The sequence below is a fragment of the Bactrocera dorsalis genome, chromosome 3, assembly GCF_023373825.1.
Source record: "Bactrocera dorsalis isolate Fly_Bdor chromosome 3, ASM2337382v1, whole genome shotgun sequence".
NCBI classification, from domain to species: domain Eukaryota; kingdom Metazoa; phylum Arthropoda; class Insecta; order Diptera; family Tephritidae; genus Bactrocera; species Bactrocera dorsalis.
In genome coordinates, this window is record NC_064305.1 from 67398106 (window position 1) to 67414072 (window position 15967).

A 15967-nucleotide genomic window follows, 5' to 3' on the forward strand; every position below is an offset into this window, starting at 1 on the left:
CCAAGCGAGCATAGTAATTCTAAACGAATTTGTTGAAATTTTAGGTATTTTTAATTTAGATTTATAAAATAAATAAATAAAACTCAACTAAAAGTAAAAGATTGAAAATTGTGAAAAATGCATTAATAAATAATTAAAAATAAAATTAAAAATAAAAATAATTATAAATAAAAATTTATAAAAATAATACAAATGATTAGATAGTAGTAGTAGCAACTAAGCATATACATATTTTAGAGTATATAAAGCGTACGGAGACATAGCATTATTGCAGAAAAGTGCTTTCAAGCCCCAATCTAGTTACCTGCAAGCCTACTAAATTTTTCGACCGGCAGAGTGGAGCAAAGTTAGCAATTACAAAAAAAAAAAACAAAATAATAAAAAATTCCAAAATCGATTTAGATATTAGACAGCGCATTTTTCTAAATTCTTGTTCTCGACTAAAATATAGCTAAACTACCTACCTATATACAAATACATATATTTATAGTTAAATTATTATAAATGGCGCCCAAAAGTAGACTAAAAAAACTTCATATTTTCATCTTTCAATATTACTAAGAATGTGTTCACAAATCATGTATATATATACCGTTCTTTATTGACATAAATCTGAAGAATCAGATATTTAGATGTGATTTTATGCTACTTTTTATTAATTTAATATTAAATTAAAAACAAAGTTTTTTAAAAATGATGAAATATATTGTTATATGTTGTTTGAAAAATATTTTTTATGAAATTTTATTTTTTTTTACTTTTTTTTACACTAAACTTTGCCACGAAGTTTGCAAATCTGAAAAAATCAGCGGAGGCCCTATATAGTATATCATAAATGATCAACTCGATTTACTGATGCGATTTAGACCGACTGTCATCTGCATATAAGGAAACCAGATCCGCAGTTTTTCAGATATCAACCTGAAAATTTTGGCACGCCCTTTTCTCCTCAAGAAGCTGCAAATTGGTCGAAACCACTGATATTGAATCACTATAGCATATAGCTGCCATACAAACTGAACGATCGAATTCATGTCTTTATAAGGGAAAGTTTTTTACTTGACGAGGTGCTGTTTCGAAATTTAGCATGGTTGATTGCCCAAAGTATAGCTATAATCTTAGAAGAAATAGTTCAATTCGGACCACTATAGCATATAGTTCTCATACAAACTGAACCATCTGATTCATGTCCTTATATGAGAAACTTTTTTATTTGTCGAGCTATCGTCACCAAATTTGGCGTATTTTCTAAGGCAATGATCTAAACTACGAAAAATTTGTTCAGATCGAGTCAATATGTCATATAGCTGCCATACAAATTGACCGTACACAATCAATTTCTTATATGGAAACTTTTATATTGGTCAAGGGTATTCCAGCTTCGATACAACCGAAATTTTTTTTTATTTCAATTTTTTTTTTGTTTTTGTATTAATTTCAATTTATGTTAAATTGACTTAAATTTTATATTAGTTCATTTATTTTTTTTTATTTTTTAAGTTATGTGTTTTTTGTAATTTATTAATAGTATTTATTATAAATTGTTTACATATATTTATTTAATAATATTTAATTCGGTATATTTTTTTGTTCAATTTCATATTACTCTATTTTATTCATTAATTTATTTTTTCTGTTAGTATCATGTTTGTTTTACTTAAATGCTTGTTGTTTGAGATTTTTAATTGGTAATAAATATATAAAATATAAAAAATTTACATTATTTTTTAATTTAAAATTATTTTTATTTTTTTTTTATTTAAAAAACTTAATTTTAAATACGTTTTTATATGATTTTAAATTTTTTATTTAAATAAATTATTTTTTTTTTATTTTATTTCTATTTTAAAATTATTATTAAAATAAAAAAAAAACAATTTAAATTTTTAATTATGATTTTTTGTTATTTTTTTACACTTTTTACATTTAATTAAAAATTAAAATAAATCAAAATTAATTGTATAACAAATTTTAGCATATTTCTATTGAAAATAATTGGGTTTAAATACTGTATTATAAAAATTATTCAAATATTTTTTTATAAAAAAACTCATAGTTTAATTTTTTTTTGTTCAAAAGCTTCTAGAAATTTATTATGCAAAATATTTAATATTTCTGTTCATAGTTAATTTTATTTAAAAATAAAAATTTCTTAGTCGAAAAATTTTCAAAATTCAACAACTTAACAAAATAATATTTTTTATTTTAATTAATTTATTGACAACTCAAAATTGTTCGAAATTCATCAATATCTCCATACGTGCACTCAACCGCTGAAGCATTTGCAATTTAATGCACTCACCACTCATGGCAATTAATACGAAAATCAATTATATTTAACTACTCAAATGAACCGAAGCATATGTATTTATACACAAACACACTTAACTGCACAAAATGCATTTGTTCAAACCAAAAAGAAAAAAAATCCCACGAAATTTGTGTCAACTTGAAAGTACTACTTTAGACTCACATTGAACTCCTCTTTATAAATAATTACTAAATATTTTTTTTTATAAAAATATAACTTTATCAAAACCTCGTGTATACTTAATGCTGTACTTTTGATAAAAAAACCAAATACAAATTTCATTGTTCCTTTTATACATAAAAAAACATGTTAAATTAATTATTTAATTAAAGTAGATGTTTATGAAATATGACTATTGATTAATTGTAAGAAGCGAAAATATTAAAAAAGATAGTTAAATAAAACAACAAACTAAATAAGAAAAAGTAAGGTGGTTTCTGATTTTTTAAATTTTGTTAACGAGTTTAGAACGTGATGAAAAAGTGGAGACCGGGGCTTATACCATTACTAAAACGATAATCACACCATTCCTATAAAATTTAAATAAAAAAAAAAAAAATGCAGTTGAATTTTTAGAACATCTGCGACTCCGAGTGACCACTACAACCTGCAGTAATGTTACTCATACGCACTGTCCCTCTATCTGAAATACGTTTTAGCTAACTTTAAACCAACTCAAGGCAAAGTTTTTTGCTATAAAGTAAATCTACGATGCTCCATTGTTTCACTTGCCCTTGACATTTTCTGTAGTGATTTCGATCTGTCAAATCCATTCTGCAGGCGTGGGCGCCAATCAAAATGTTAGCAGTTAGTATTCTAATCATGTTACCACAGTCTCTTCCATCAAAATCAAGTAGGAAATTTGTGTATTTTTGATAACCGACTTTGCACACGGCTTTTAAAGTTTTGGATTCCGATAGATCATTACATCGTCTTTTAACTTTCCCTGCCATGTCTACTTCGTCGTGAAGATTATGCATAGGTTTATCAATGTCTATCACGCTATCGGATGACAAATATACATGACTCAGGACAACTCCGTCCACTATCTCATTGCGACTAATGCCTTTGTGACCTAGCAGCCAGCAGAAGCGAAGTCGGTTGTTCCTGGCGACGCTCTTCCTACTGCCCTACTTCCCAATACTCTTCTGGCCGAAATACTAACTGATGTTACTGCCTTGATTACAGCTTTACTGTCTACGTAGATACTAACTATGGGGTTGACAGCTAATGCATGATAGTTTAACACCACGGTTTTCCCAATAACAAAGACCTTTGCTTCATGTATACTGCTGTGATCAAATTGAAAGGTGAATTTTGTCCATTTCATTTCCTTCAAAATAATTCCCTCCCGCTGCAATAAGCTTATGCCAACGAATTTTCCAGTCATAATAGCACTTGGAAAAATCCTCCGTCGTGATGGCCATCAGAGCCTTCTTCGATTTAGCTTAAAAGTTCACGCAAGTGAGGCAAGTTTTCTGAGTGTCATTCCCTTGGAAGTGGCCAGAAACAAATCTTTTACATATGGCTCAAGTAACTCACGACTTTCGGTCTTAGATCAAGTATCCTGTGGGTAGCCAAAAAACATCAGTTTGAAGGCGAGCTAAAGTGAGAAAGCGAAACATCCCTCCCTAGGCTTATGCGTTGGGTTTGGGACCCGCCACAATGAAAAGAATAAAGGAAGTGCTACTCTACAGAAAAGTGTTTTAGTAGGTTTCCCTACGAGATTAACGAGGATAGAGATGGCAGTTAATTCTACTCAATGATTTTTCTCGGTCTTTACTTTAGGCCAACTAATCAGCAAATCTTGAGAAAAAAAATAAAGAAAATCACACAAATATAAATTTTTTGGTAAAAAAACTTCAAAATGCATGTATATATTATATACATAGTACTAATAGACTTACATATAATATATATGTATACAGACGATTTTTTCTAATTTAACAAATTAATGCTCACACACATTATCTGCTAATACTTATTTACAAAATTAAATAACAAAACACACACAAGCAAACAGATGTGCCACAATTATGATGATCATACGTTATGTAATCACTAAATTAACATTTTTGCCATTTTCTATATATTTGTCCTTGTATTTCTCAAACATCTCCTTCAGCTGGTCAATGACTTCCTGATGAATTTTGTCCACATACTCGGGGTCGGGAATGTCGTTCTTTTCAACCTCAATGGGCTTGCCAACTGTAAAAATTGTTCACAATTACTTTACAGTTATGATTGCTATTATTTTTGTGTGATAACTTACCAACTTGCACGATATGCTTGCGCTGTGGCAGAAATCCAAAAGTATACTGGAAGAAGCCGCGCCCCAAAACAATCAAAGGCGAGATGCCTGTTAGTCGCTTGGTTAAAGTTTGGAAACGTCGCAACCATGAGTTTGGTGGATTATTGACTTGGTCGAATATCTCCACTTCGCCGAAGGAGAATGTCGGTACAATTGGTGAGCTAATGAAAGTGAGAAAGAAAATTTATGTTTTTTTTTTTTTATTTAATATATAAACATATCATTATCTAGTCTAGCTTTAAAACTTTATCAATTTCGTTTTAAACAAAAAATATATATAAATGGAGAAAGCCTAAGAAATCATTAAGATATAAGGAGAAGACTTTTTGGTTTAGGTTTTTCGGCATATTTTATGCATCAGAACTTGAAGAGTGCCGAATCGAGCATACATTTGACAGAAATCAAATAGTTAGCCTTCTAATGTGGTCAACAGAGAGTTAGGGTAAACCATGCAATCAACATCAATATCCTTGAATGAAAACAGTTGCCTTGAAATCGAAGAGAAATATAAGGAAGTTAATGAACCGCTTCTCATTCTTTATTGGTAGACACCGCATACGCGATTATAACCGAGTTTACAACAACGCTATTTGACGCCAATTGGAGATTCAAAGCGTAGCCAGGTCCTTCTACACCTGATCTTATCAACGTAGTAGTGGTCTCCCTCTTCATTTTCTTCCCACGGCGGGTACTCCGTCGAATATTCTCTAAGCCATTCGCACGACATGACATAGCGCAATCCCGTCATTATATAGTATTACAATATATGAATATGGGTCGTCTGCTAAGCAAAATAGACATCGGTAAACTGTTCAAGAACTTCGAGAAAATCAGAAAGTATCTGGACAATTCACTCGTTTAATCACCTAATATCGGGTTGTTAAAGCCCTCAAAAACATATGAGTTAAGTGTTGGTACGGGTTAGGTTTGAACCCCGATCGACCTGTGTCCAGCGAGAGTGTTTGAGAGTAAAGAGTTCCCTGAACCTCTTACAATTTACCCTAGACCAGAAGAACCTTGCGACAGCACAAATGCTAGTTTTTACTGATTTGGTCCGAAGGCCACCAATCCAATAGTGAACAAAGTGCCAACGTAACTCCTACCCTTTCCTACTCGGCAGTTGTAGAGACTGCAGTACTTGCCATAGCAAGCACATCAGCCTTACAGTTTTCAGATTTTCACCACTTTCAAGATACGCAATGAGCCAATGAATGTGTTGACACGCAAGTCCAAGGCAAGGCGCAAGTGGTAACTTTACTTAGTACAATAAAATGTCGATTCATTATCTCAAATAGATTATTATTGCCGCCAGATAATGTAAAATGTGTTCGATGATATACCGATATAACGGGTTTTCCAATAAGACCGCTACTAAAGTTTTTTTTAAATCAAATAAAAGCGTTTTGGGATATCTATGAAATGTAAAAGTACATTCGATGTCATTATGTATGGAACTCAATTTCTTTTGCATGGGCACCATGGGCGTCAAATCGCACGACCGAGGCGGCCAATTGACTGGGCCATTTCGTGAGCATATTTTGCTTATTGACGAAGCCATTCAGCCAGAAATGAGCTTCATCACTGAAGAAGATATTTTGATGAAAATCGGGATCATTTTCAAGTTGTTGCTCAGCTCAATTCACAAACTTACCACAATTCCGGTGGTCAAGCAGTTTCAGTTCTTGCGTCAGAAAAAGACGCTATCGGATTGTCCAATGCTTGAGAACGACGTGTGAAGAACTGATTTGGGTTTTCCTCAATTGATGCGTTAGCGGCAGCAATGTTCTCGACACTGTCTCACTGGCACGGGAACATTTTATACTGTCAATTGTTGATCTGACAGGACGATTATGACGACCATAAATTGGATGTATGAACTTAAAATGGAGGCCACTGACTAGGAATTTTGGTAATAAATTTTAATAATTTCAACTCGTCGTTGGATCGTATATCTTTCCATGATATAATGACAAACCTTACGAAGAGAAATGTCAAAAGAGCGGGAAAAAATTGCGTTGTTTTCTGTCACTATCAGTCTACTTTTGTAGCGTCGTTCTGGAAAACCCTTTAAAAGAAAGCACACCGAAGTTTGACTCGCGGAATCCAAACAATCGTCTACAGAAATAACTATTAAAGTTCTGTAATATTAGCGTATAGATAACGGTTGAAATAACTCCATCTCTACAGCACTATTTACAGACCGTTTATAAGAAAATGAACCTTCTTGGACAAGCATAAAGTTACAAAATGAACAGTTCATATGTGTCTACGTGCCATATACACTTTATAGTTTTATAATCCAGCATAAAGAAAACAATCTTTTAGTGCTTTATAATCACGCTTATCGCCGGCTATTGCGCCGGCAATGCTTTGTAGCAACAACTAACTCCGGCAAATTACAATAAAAATATACCCAATTGTTTGATTTATAACACACTATCACCACAAACTCACCCTGTGCGTATGGCCAATTTGACAAAACCTTTGCGCCTTTTCAGTGTAAGTATATAACGTCCCGGATGTGAGTCCAAGGCCTCTTGTGCGCCACCCACCAAAATAGCGACAGCATTCGAAGTAAAACCATCAAGATTGTCGGGATGTTTCGGATGATTCGAGGCTGATAGATAATGCATCAATGACTCCTTAGAAACCGACACCATACCCCAGTAACGTATCGCCTCGCGAAAAATGGGCGTGTAAAAATGCATATCTAAAGTGCCGATTTTGGGACGTATGCCTGGAAATAGTTTCAACCATTGCCGTATGTCTCTGCTCATATTACAGGTGATGCCGGTACTAATTTGAGCGAAGAAAATGAAAACCGAAATTAAAATGATATTTGCGAAACTTTGTCAATATACGAACTTACCCGATTATACCATGTGGAAAGCTAGCCAAAATGTAATTGCGATCGGCACTCAAATCGGCTGTTTTTATCAACTCAATTGGGAAGTAATCACGAAAGTGTTTCCATATACAATTACTACGAAATATCATAAAGCTGCAATAAAGTAATAAGTATTTTACTACGGAGCTTAATAAAAGTTTTAAGGACTTAACGGCTTTTAAGCGTATTTTTAGTAACAATTTAATGATGTTAGAATTAGATAAACTTAAATGGTCACATACCCATTGCCATGAATATCACTGAAATTCCTCTTATGATCGAAATAAACAAAAGTCAAGTATGCCAGAGTCAAAAGCTTCCAAAATAGATTACCATAATACTGAAATTATGTAAAACAAAAAAAAACTAAAATAAATAAAGTTAAACAAAAAAATTAAGATAAATTTTGTAAAATAATAGTAAAAAGTATATATAAATATCTGTTGATATATAAAAATCCAGTTTGAGTAAAGTAACACAGAATGTAGAGAGAGTTGAATGGTTTAGGTTTTTTCGAACAGCTCCTAAAACATTTTCTTCGACTTTTTCTGTACAGAAAAGATCTCTGAATTAATTTGGAACAATGCTACCGAGTTGATAGTCTTTGGCCGGATAAAACATCGGGTCTATTCTGGTTACATAGACCCGACTGTCATAGAAACAGCAAAGTAAACCCCAAAGACAACTCTGCAACCATTGAGAATAACATCTTCAGAGAATATTTCAAGATCCCCTAATCATATCCTTTTATCTCAAATAATTTGAGTTCTAAATTAAAAAAAATAATTTCTTAACTCCAATTAGTATTTTTGTAGACACCGGCCGTTTCCCAAACCTCGAACTTCTGTTCTTGAATAACATCTCACGATGTTTAAGTCATCGGGCGCTCTTTGACCCTTCGGAAAATAACAAACATTTTTACTTGAGTTTATAATGGCCTCGCAAAAATAAATCTCACACATGGCGCTAGAAAAATAAGATTTCGTACTAAAAATACTTCTAAAACTATTTTGTGATCGCTTGACTCAGTAATGTTTGAACAAGCGTCAAAGCTGGAAAATAAACCATATTTGACAGTTAATCAACAATGCAGGACGCTTGGAAAGGCCAATTGCCCAATATATCGATTAAATAATGGAAATTGTCGAATCAGACCATCATGTAAGATCTGTTTCGATTTCTCTGGAGCACAGAAAACTTTTAGATCCATGGACCGAATTTCCATTAGCAATTCGTGGCTGAAACGCAACAAAACCGTAAAATTTTCGTTGTGGATGATTACTGGTGATGGATGACGACGGTTGTGGTCGAATCGCGGTGAGCCAGAGCAAACAGTGTCTACGCCAGGATGGACCGTCAGTAAGATTTAGTTTTAAGATTGGAGAGATTGGTAGGGAATAATCTACTATAAACTGCCCCTACATCAAACTCATAATTCAGACCTTAACTAACACCATTTTGCTTATCTGAAGAAAGTAACGGACAGCTTTGGCCAATAGGAGAGCAATTGTATTCCATTCAGACAACGCCAGGCCGCAAACATCGATAGTAAATCGACAGAAGCTCCACAAAATTCACGTTCTGTAAATAAGGTGTTTCGTGCGCTTCACTCATCTTATATTCAACATAATCGCCCCACTGAGCGTACAATTCACAACACCATCACCCATCTTCAGACCTAGCATTTCTTATTGAACAATATTCGATCGAAAATATCACGTCCAGCAAGCAGTGAAGAAAATATAGCAGCTGTAACTAAGAGTGTACACGAAGAACATGGAGAGGCGATTGGACGCGGTTCACAGCAACTCGGACTGACTACGGAACGACTTAGCGCCTTTTACGTCGAGATCTTAAATTGAAAGCCGGAAGACCGGACGAAATTCGAGATCTGTTGATTCATCCAAAAAACAACTTCCTTCGCTTCAGCCTTCCCCGGTCCATATTTCTTCAAAAATAATGTCGGTGAGAACGTAACCGTCAATGACGACCGTTTTCGTGTCATGATGACTGACTATTTGATGCCTGAAATTGAAGTTCGTGATCTCGGCGATATTTGGTTTCAACAAGATGACGCCACTTCTCACACATCACATGGATCAATGGATTTATTGAGGTGAGAAGTTAATTTCACGTTTTGGGCCGGTCGATTGGTCACCTAGATCGTGTGATATCACGCCGTTAGACTTTTTCCTGTGAGGATATATGAAGTCTAAAATCTATGCGGACAATGTCGCTTCGATTCAGGCGTGTGAGCAAAAGATCACGCGTCATTCGCCACTTACCAGCACTCAACTCATGAACTATCTGAGTCGTAGACGCGGCCAACATTTAAAAAACTAAATATCAAATAAGATTTTTTCGAATGATAATACTTAAACCATCAACACTAAATTTAAAGTTTATATGTGTTTTCTTTAAAAAAGTAATAATAATAATAGTTTGGATTTCATCAGCTCTTCCAATTCAATTTTAATTATTGGACTTTGTTCTCTCACTATTTTCTCTTCTCACTATTTTTTAACAAATATTATCTTAATTGATAACATTCAAGAGCAAATCTCTCAGCATTGCAATATAAATATACTTCAATAAAAGAAGAGTTAAACTCACCAACAACGATGCAATAATAAGTAACGATATTCCCGGCACAAGCATAAATATCATCACGTAGAGACCTGCAGCAAGGGTCTGCAGTCGTCGCTTTGGTGGCACATGCACCGGTGCCCACTCAATTTTCATTGTTTTTGTTTCTTTATATTATCACTATAAGATGGTATTAATGTGTCGCGGTTTTTTGTATTCAGATTTATATTAAACAATCTTCTTCACAATCCAATCGAAACGTTCAACTTCACACAACGTCTCAGTCACAACTGAGGTGACCGAACACTTTCTTAGCACCGCTCAGAAGAATGGCTACCTACTCACAGTAACGAAGGGTGCGTGAAATAATAAAATAATAAATCAATTAAAAGGAGCATACAATTCACCTTATCAAACTAAATTTTTTCGATTAGCAAAACTCGCAAAGCAATACTTGCCCTCGTTCAACCACGCGTCAATTGGGCATGCGCTTCATTACTAAATACTCAAGACATAAAGTACATGTTCTACTGATAAGCGTCGCAGAACATTTGGAACTAATCAAAGATTTTTGATTTCATGACCACTAGTTAAGCGTACGCTTACGAGTATATTTGTCTGGCAACCAACAGACGGAAAAATACGAGGTCGGTCTGAAAATTCACTAAAGTTTTTGATTTGCTACTTTTTAACTCTTTCATCAGCGGCGGTCTAAAATTTACATTTACATATGTATACCACACTAAGAAAATACATATTCCGTTATTTGTAAAATGGTGAGTGAGTTAAGTTTTTAGGAACGTTTTATTTTTAAATTTAACATAGAGTTCCAGAAAAATAATATAATTATGACTGTGAAACATGGCGGCGGTAACGTATGGTTTGGGGGTACATTGCAGCATCTGATGTTGGAAAACTCGTTTTCATTGATGATAAAATGGATAAGCACTCATATTTGAAAATCTTAAAGGAAAATTTACCGCCAAGCTTTGAAAAGTTGGGCTTAAGTGGGCAGTCATTCTTGTTGCAACAAGTCAATGACTCGAAGCATGCGTCATATCTTGTGCAAGAATGGCTTATCTACCATTGCAAGCATTTAAAAACACCTCCGCAATCCCCAACTACTAACCCTATAGAGCATATTTGGCTTCTACTGTAGGACTTACCATATAACATACAATGATTCACTTAAAAAAGCTATACGTACAGAATGGGCAAACATCTAACGCAGTTGAAAGCATGCGTCGACGTTTAGAAGCAGTTATTCAGGCCAAAGGGGGTTTATCAAAATATTAGAATAAAAAAAAAATCGGTTTCCAAACAATATTTTCCATATGTATGCCTAACCTTTTTTTATGTAGAATCTTTTATATTTTTATTATAATTTCATTATCTTTGAAAATATGTAAAATATGAAACATTTTTTAGTTAAATATATAATAAAAATGTTGAAATTGAAACACATGATTATTATTACTTTTGTAGATTCAAAGGGAAACTTGTAATTTTTGAATAAACATTTCAGTTTACGGTGTGCCTAAACTTTTTGGATTCACTGTATGTATATCTCTCTTAACCGAGCTGCTTTTCCTGTTTGCGCTGTTCACCTTTTGTTCGGCAAATTTTAATCCAAACCTGAAGAAACTACATACTCCCGGTTAATTTTCAAAAACTTACTCTACTAATCAAACGTGTCTCGTACAAATTTCATTCGGAATACTTGCTACTGTGTCCAAAAATATCTAAATATAGCGAAAATCTATGTAGTGAGAAGTTTAAAAATAATATGAATTTTACATAATTTTGTATATACTATTTATACATCCTATATATGTATACTATATGTAAATCTATGATAGATTATGAGATTCACACATAATTCCTCGTGTCCAGTCTATTAAGGGCACAAAGTTGATAACAGATATTTAAAGTGTTCGATTTGCTCAACGGAACCAATGAATATCTGTTGAAGTAATGCTGAAATATAGCCCAATCTTTATTGTATATTATTTATTATGCTATATGTTATGCATTAATATTAAATTTAGTTTAATGATAAAATATCAAAGCTATCAATATATTCTTTGGTTTCTATGATACTGCCCAAATCGAAACTTAGCTTCTTTAATCTACTTAATGGCCTAAAGCGGTGTTCATTATCTTATTTTCCACAAATTGAATAAACAAAAAAATCTAATGGCGCTTGTAAAGCAGATAAGAACCACAAAATGCAATTAAGATACTAAATATGTATCACATAAGCCCTTGTAAAGCCATATATCCAAGCAACACTGTTCAATATATATTTAAGATAAGCTGATATCTTCGAAATAAACAAGTATTTGTTATCTGTAAATATGGAAGTGGGACTAGTTTAAAATTCAAATAAAAATTGTTGATTTCTTCATGAACAATGCGTCATAAAAATAAATTAGTATAGACGGCATGCAATGACTAATTGCATTTGTATTAATGCACTTGTAGGCGTAAAGAGACTTGAAAACAAATGCTATGATCGATTTAGAATTTTATCACGAATCAATCATTACATTTTTTTGTGCTTTAGTTTTTATAGTAATGTTTTTGCTCCCTTGATATATGTATTGTACACACGATCATCTCTAACTGATTGACATCTTGACATCGCTGCTGAGACAGTTTTACTTGGCTATAAGCGTGTGGAACTGTATATACAAGTATCTCGGAAAGAAATATTGGGTTTTCCAAAAATGAAAATATCGCTGCCGTTCATGCAAGTGTTGCTTAAGACCGCAATTTGTCGATTCCAAAACGTTCTCAAGAATTGAGACTACCTCAAACCACATGGTGGTGGTTCTTGAACAAAGATTGCATCCATATAAAATTGTTTTTGACTTGGAACAATATTTTTTTTAAGAAAATCATCTTCTTCAATGAGGCTTACCTGAATGGTGCGGTAAATAAAAAAAACTGTCGATTCTGGTGCGAAGAAAACACACAGATTATTCATGAACAACCATTACATTCACCTAAATTGACAGTTTGGTGTGGTCTTTGGTCAGTTTGGTGATATCATCGGTACGTATGTACTTCTTTCGAAATGAAGCTGGCGACACCTGTGCTGTCAATAAAAAGCGTTAGAGATGGATGATAACCACCTTTTTATGACCGTAATTGGAAAAAGTTGATCTTGACAACATGAGGTTCCAACAAGACCGTGTTACGTGCCCCACAGCACGTGCAATAGTCGAATTATTGCGATAAAAGTTAGGAGATTCTATTATTTCCAGAAACTGAATGGCCTCTAAGAAGTTGTGATTTAACACGATAACATAGCTTCTTGTGGAGTTATTTGAAGTCATTGATCTTGAGCAACAAACCAGGTTCACTTCAAGCTTTAGAAGTCAATATTGAACCTGCTATTCATAACATTCTTCAGAAATCCGGATGACGTCTGGGAACGACTTGCGCATTTTACGTCGAGATCTTAAATTGTAAGCGTACAGCTTGTGCGAGATCTTTCCAAGTGCCATCGCTTCGCTCTATGGGCTCTTGAAAAATTCTAAAAAGTTCCGTCGTTTTCGAGCTAAATTTTGTTCAGTGATGAGGTCCATTTCTGGCTCAATGGATATGCAAACAAGCAAAAATGCCGAACATTTCTTCAAAAATAATGACGGTGAGAACGTAACCGTCAATGGCGACCGTTATCGCGCCACGATAACCGACTATTTGATGCCTGAAATTGAAGGTTCTGATCTCGGCGACATTTGGTTTCAACAAGACGGCGCCGCTTCCTACACATCACATCAATCAATGGATTTATCGAGAGAGCACTTCGGTGAGCAGATAATTTCACGTTTTGGGCCGGTCGATTGACCAACAAGATCGTGTGATATCAAACCGTTAGACTCTTTCCTGTGGGAATATGTAAAATACCGCTTCTATTCAGGCCTTGGAGCAAAACATCACGCGTGTCATTCGCCAATTACCAGTCGAAATACTCGAACGAGTGGTCGAAAATTGGACTCAACGGATCGACCATCTAAGATGTAGATACTCAAAAAAAAATATCAAAGAATATTCTTTCGAATGATAATAAACATTCCTCATTAAAGTTGATGTTTCTGTGGACACGTAAACTAGTCCCTTAGTTTTTGAGATATCGCTTTGAAATTCGACGCACGTTCTTTTCTCTCTAGAAGCTACTCATTAGTGGGAACCACCAATATTGGATCCCTATAGCATAAAGCTGCCATACAAACTAGCCGATCAAATCCAAATGCTCGTACAAAATCTTTTGTATTTGTGAAGGGTATTATGTTTGACATTTTTTTCTTGTCATAATGTAATTTTTATTTAGTTGTTTTTCCTCCAGGGTACCTTTACATTTCGATAAGCTGTCTGTGGCATTTTCTTGAAGCAATTTGTTCTATGAATTAATCACAGTGGTTTTTAGAATTTTTAACCTTTTTTTTCTTGAAAATTAAAAGTAAATATTTGAAAGCGAATTTCTGCGGCAAATGTGAAGGTTAGCAAGCTAAATTAAATAAATGCTAATTAAGTGCTTAAGTACAGGGTAATTTTATGGAACGCCTACAATGCAAATATATATACATATGTATGTACGGGTATAAGTAAATATGTGTGTATATATATTATGAACACTCATTGTTTACACTTTGCATGCGTTGTCATTTGTTATTGTTGCCTGAAAAAATCAACAACAACACATATTATAATTAACGATTTTACTGGATCAAAAGTTTAATTTATTTTTGTTTGGAAAGTTTTTTTCGAGACCATTGAAAATCAAACGCGCACTTTTTGGCACAAATTTTGTTGGAAATATATACATACGTATTGTATATACTGTGAAACATATATACATACATATATGCTTGCGTGTGTACATATGTACGTATGAAAATTTTTAATTTATTGCTCGATGATTTGTAGCACTATTTCAATATCTTTATTTTAGAACACTTTATAGGCGCCAGTTTATATAAAAACTGAAATTAAAATACATATTTTTGCACTCTTGGGGTAATTTGAATATTTATGCTACAATATTAACGGCAAAAAAATAATATATAATATTTTCAATCACTTAAGAAAAAACAAAAATTCTTTTTAATTATTGTTATTTTTATAAATCTTTTTAATTATCACTTTCTTTATTACTGCTTTTTTAACATTTTTAGTATTTTTTTATTTATCTACTATTTCATATTCATACTGTTAGAATTTTTATTATCGTCTCCACAAATATTTTACACAACCGCAAACAAATTCACGTATGTAAGTAATGTCGTTAAAGCGCATAAAATAAATTTCAAACGTTCTCAACTGACACTCGTAACCAGCGGCGATTTGCAACGACTAACAGCTTGTAATGCCTTCGAATGATTATTTGATACAACGTTGCAAATAACGAGTAGTTGTTAGCGATGTGTCGAATAGTCGTGTTCGGTTGCGATTACTTACAGTAATTGTGTTAGTTAAGACTACTGAAATTATAGATCATTTCAATATTTTATGAAAGAAAAATATACTAATCAGTAGTAAATCAATCATTTTACATAAAGAGGATGTACAAATACAACACATTGTTTGGACAGAATTTCTTTTTTTATTTAACATATGACAGTTCCCTTCAAGGGTGGTACATTACAATAGCCTTCCAACTTTTCGATACCATTTTTGTAGTACGATTTGCCTTTTGCTTCAAAGTAGGCTTCAGTTTCGACGATCATCTCTTCATTTGACGAAAATTTCTTCCCAGGGATCATTTATTAGAGATCTAAGAACAGGAAATAGGTGCTGGGGACCAGTTCTGGAGAATAAGACGAATGCGGAAACAATTCGAAGCCAAATCCATGGATTTTGAGTA

At 33.5% G+C, this 15967-nt stretch overlaps 1 protein-coding gene and 1 long non-coding RNA gene across 2 annotated transcripts; one reads left to right on the forward strand and one right to left on the reverse strand.

The window, feature by feature from the left end:
* Nucleotides 1-4189: 4189 nt before the first annotated feature.
* Nucleotides 4190-15466, reverse strand: LOC105228977 (2-acylglycerol O-acyltransferase 2). Its single transcript, XM_049451815.1, has 7 exons — nt 15314-15466; nt 10123-10432; nt 7752-7849; nt 7492-7623; nt 7077-7418; nt 4584-4783; nt 4190-4519 (listed from the first exon to the last, which is right to left on the reverse strand). The coding sequence occupies exons 2-7, from the start codon at nt 10249-10251 to the stop codon at nt 4362-4364; spliced, it is 1059 nt and encodes a 352-aa protein (XP_049307772.1). The 5' UTR covers nt 10252-10432; nt 15314-15466; the 3' UTR covers nt 4190-4361.
* On the forward strand, nt 10750-11256 carry LOC125777321 (uncharacterized). Its single transcript, XR_007422242.1, has 2 exons — nt 10750-10871; nt 10929-11256. It is a non-coding gene; the product is annotated as an uncharacterized LOC125777321 (long non-coding RNA).
* Nucleotides 15467-15967: the final 501 nt, after the last annotated feature.

Bases quoted from the DNA above. Each gene is read 5' to 3' on its own strand.
- LOC105228977 (XM_049451815.1), bottom strand. From the start codon at position 10,251: ATGAAAATTGAGTGGGCACCGGTGCATGTGCCACCAAAGCGACGACTG. The intron at 7,850-10,122 runs GTGAGTTTAACT...ACATAATTTCAG, and splicing joins TTATTATTGCATCGTTGTTG to TATTATGGTAATCTATTTTG. The intron at 7,419-7,491 runs GTAAGTTCGTAT...CGCTCAAATTAG, and splicing joins TTTCCACATGGTATAATCGG to TACCGGCATCACCTGTAATA.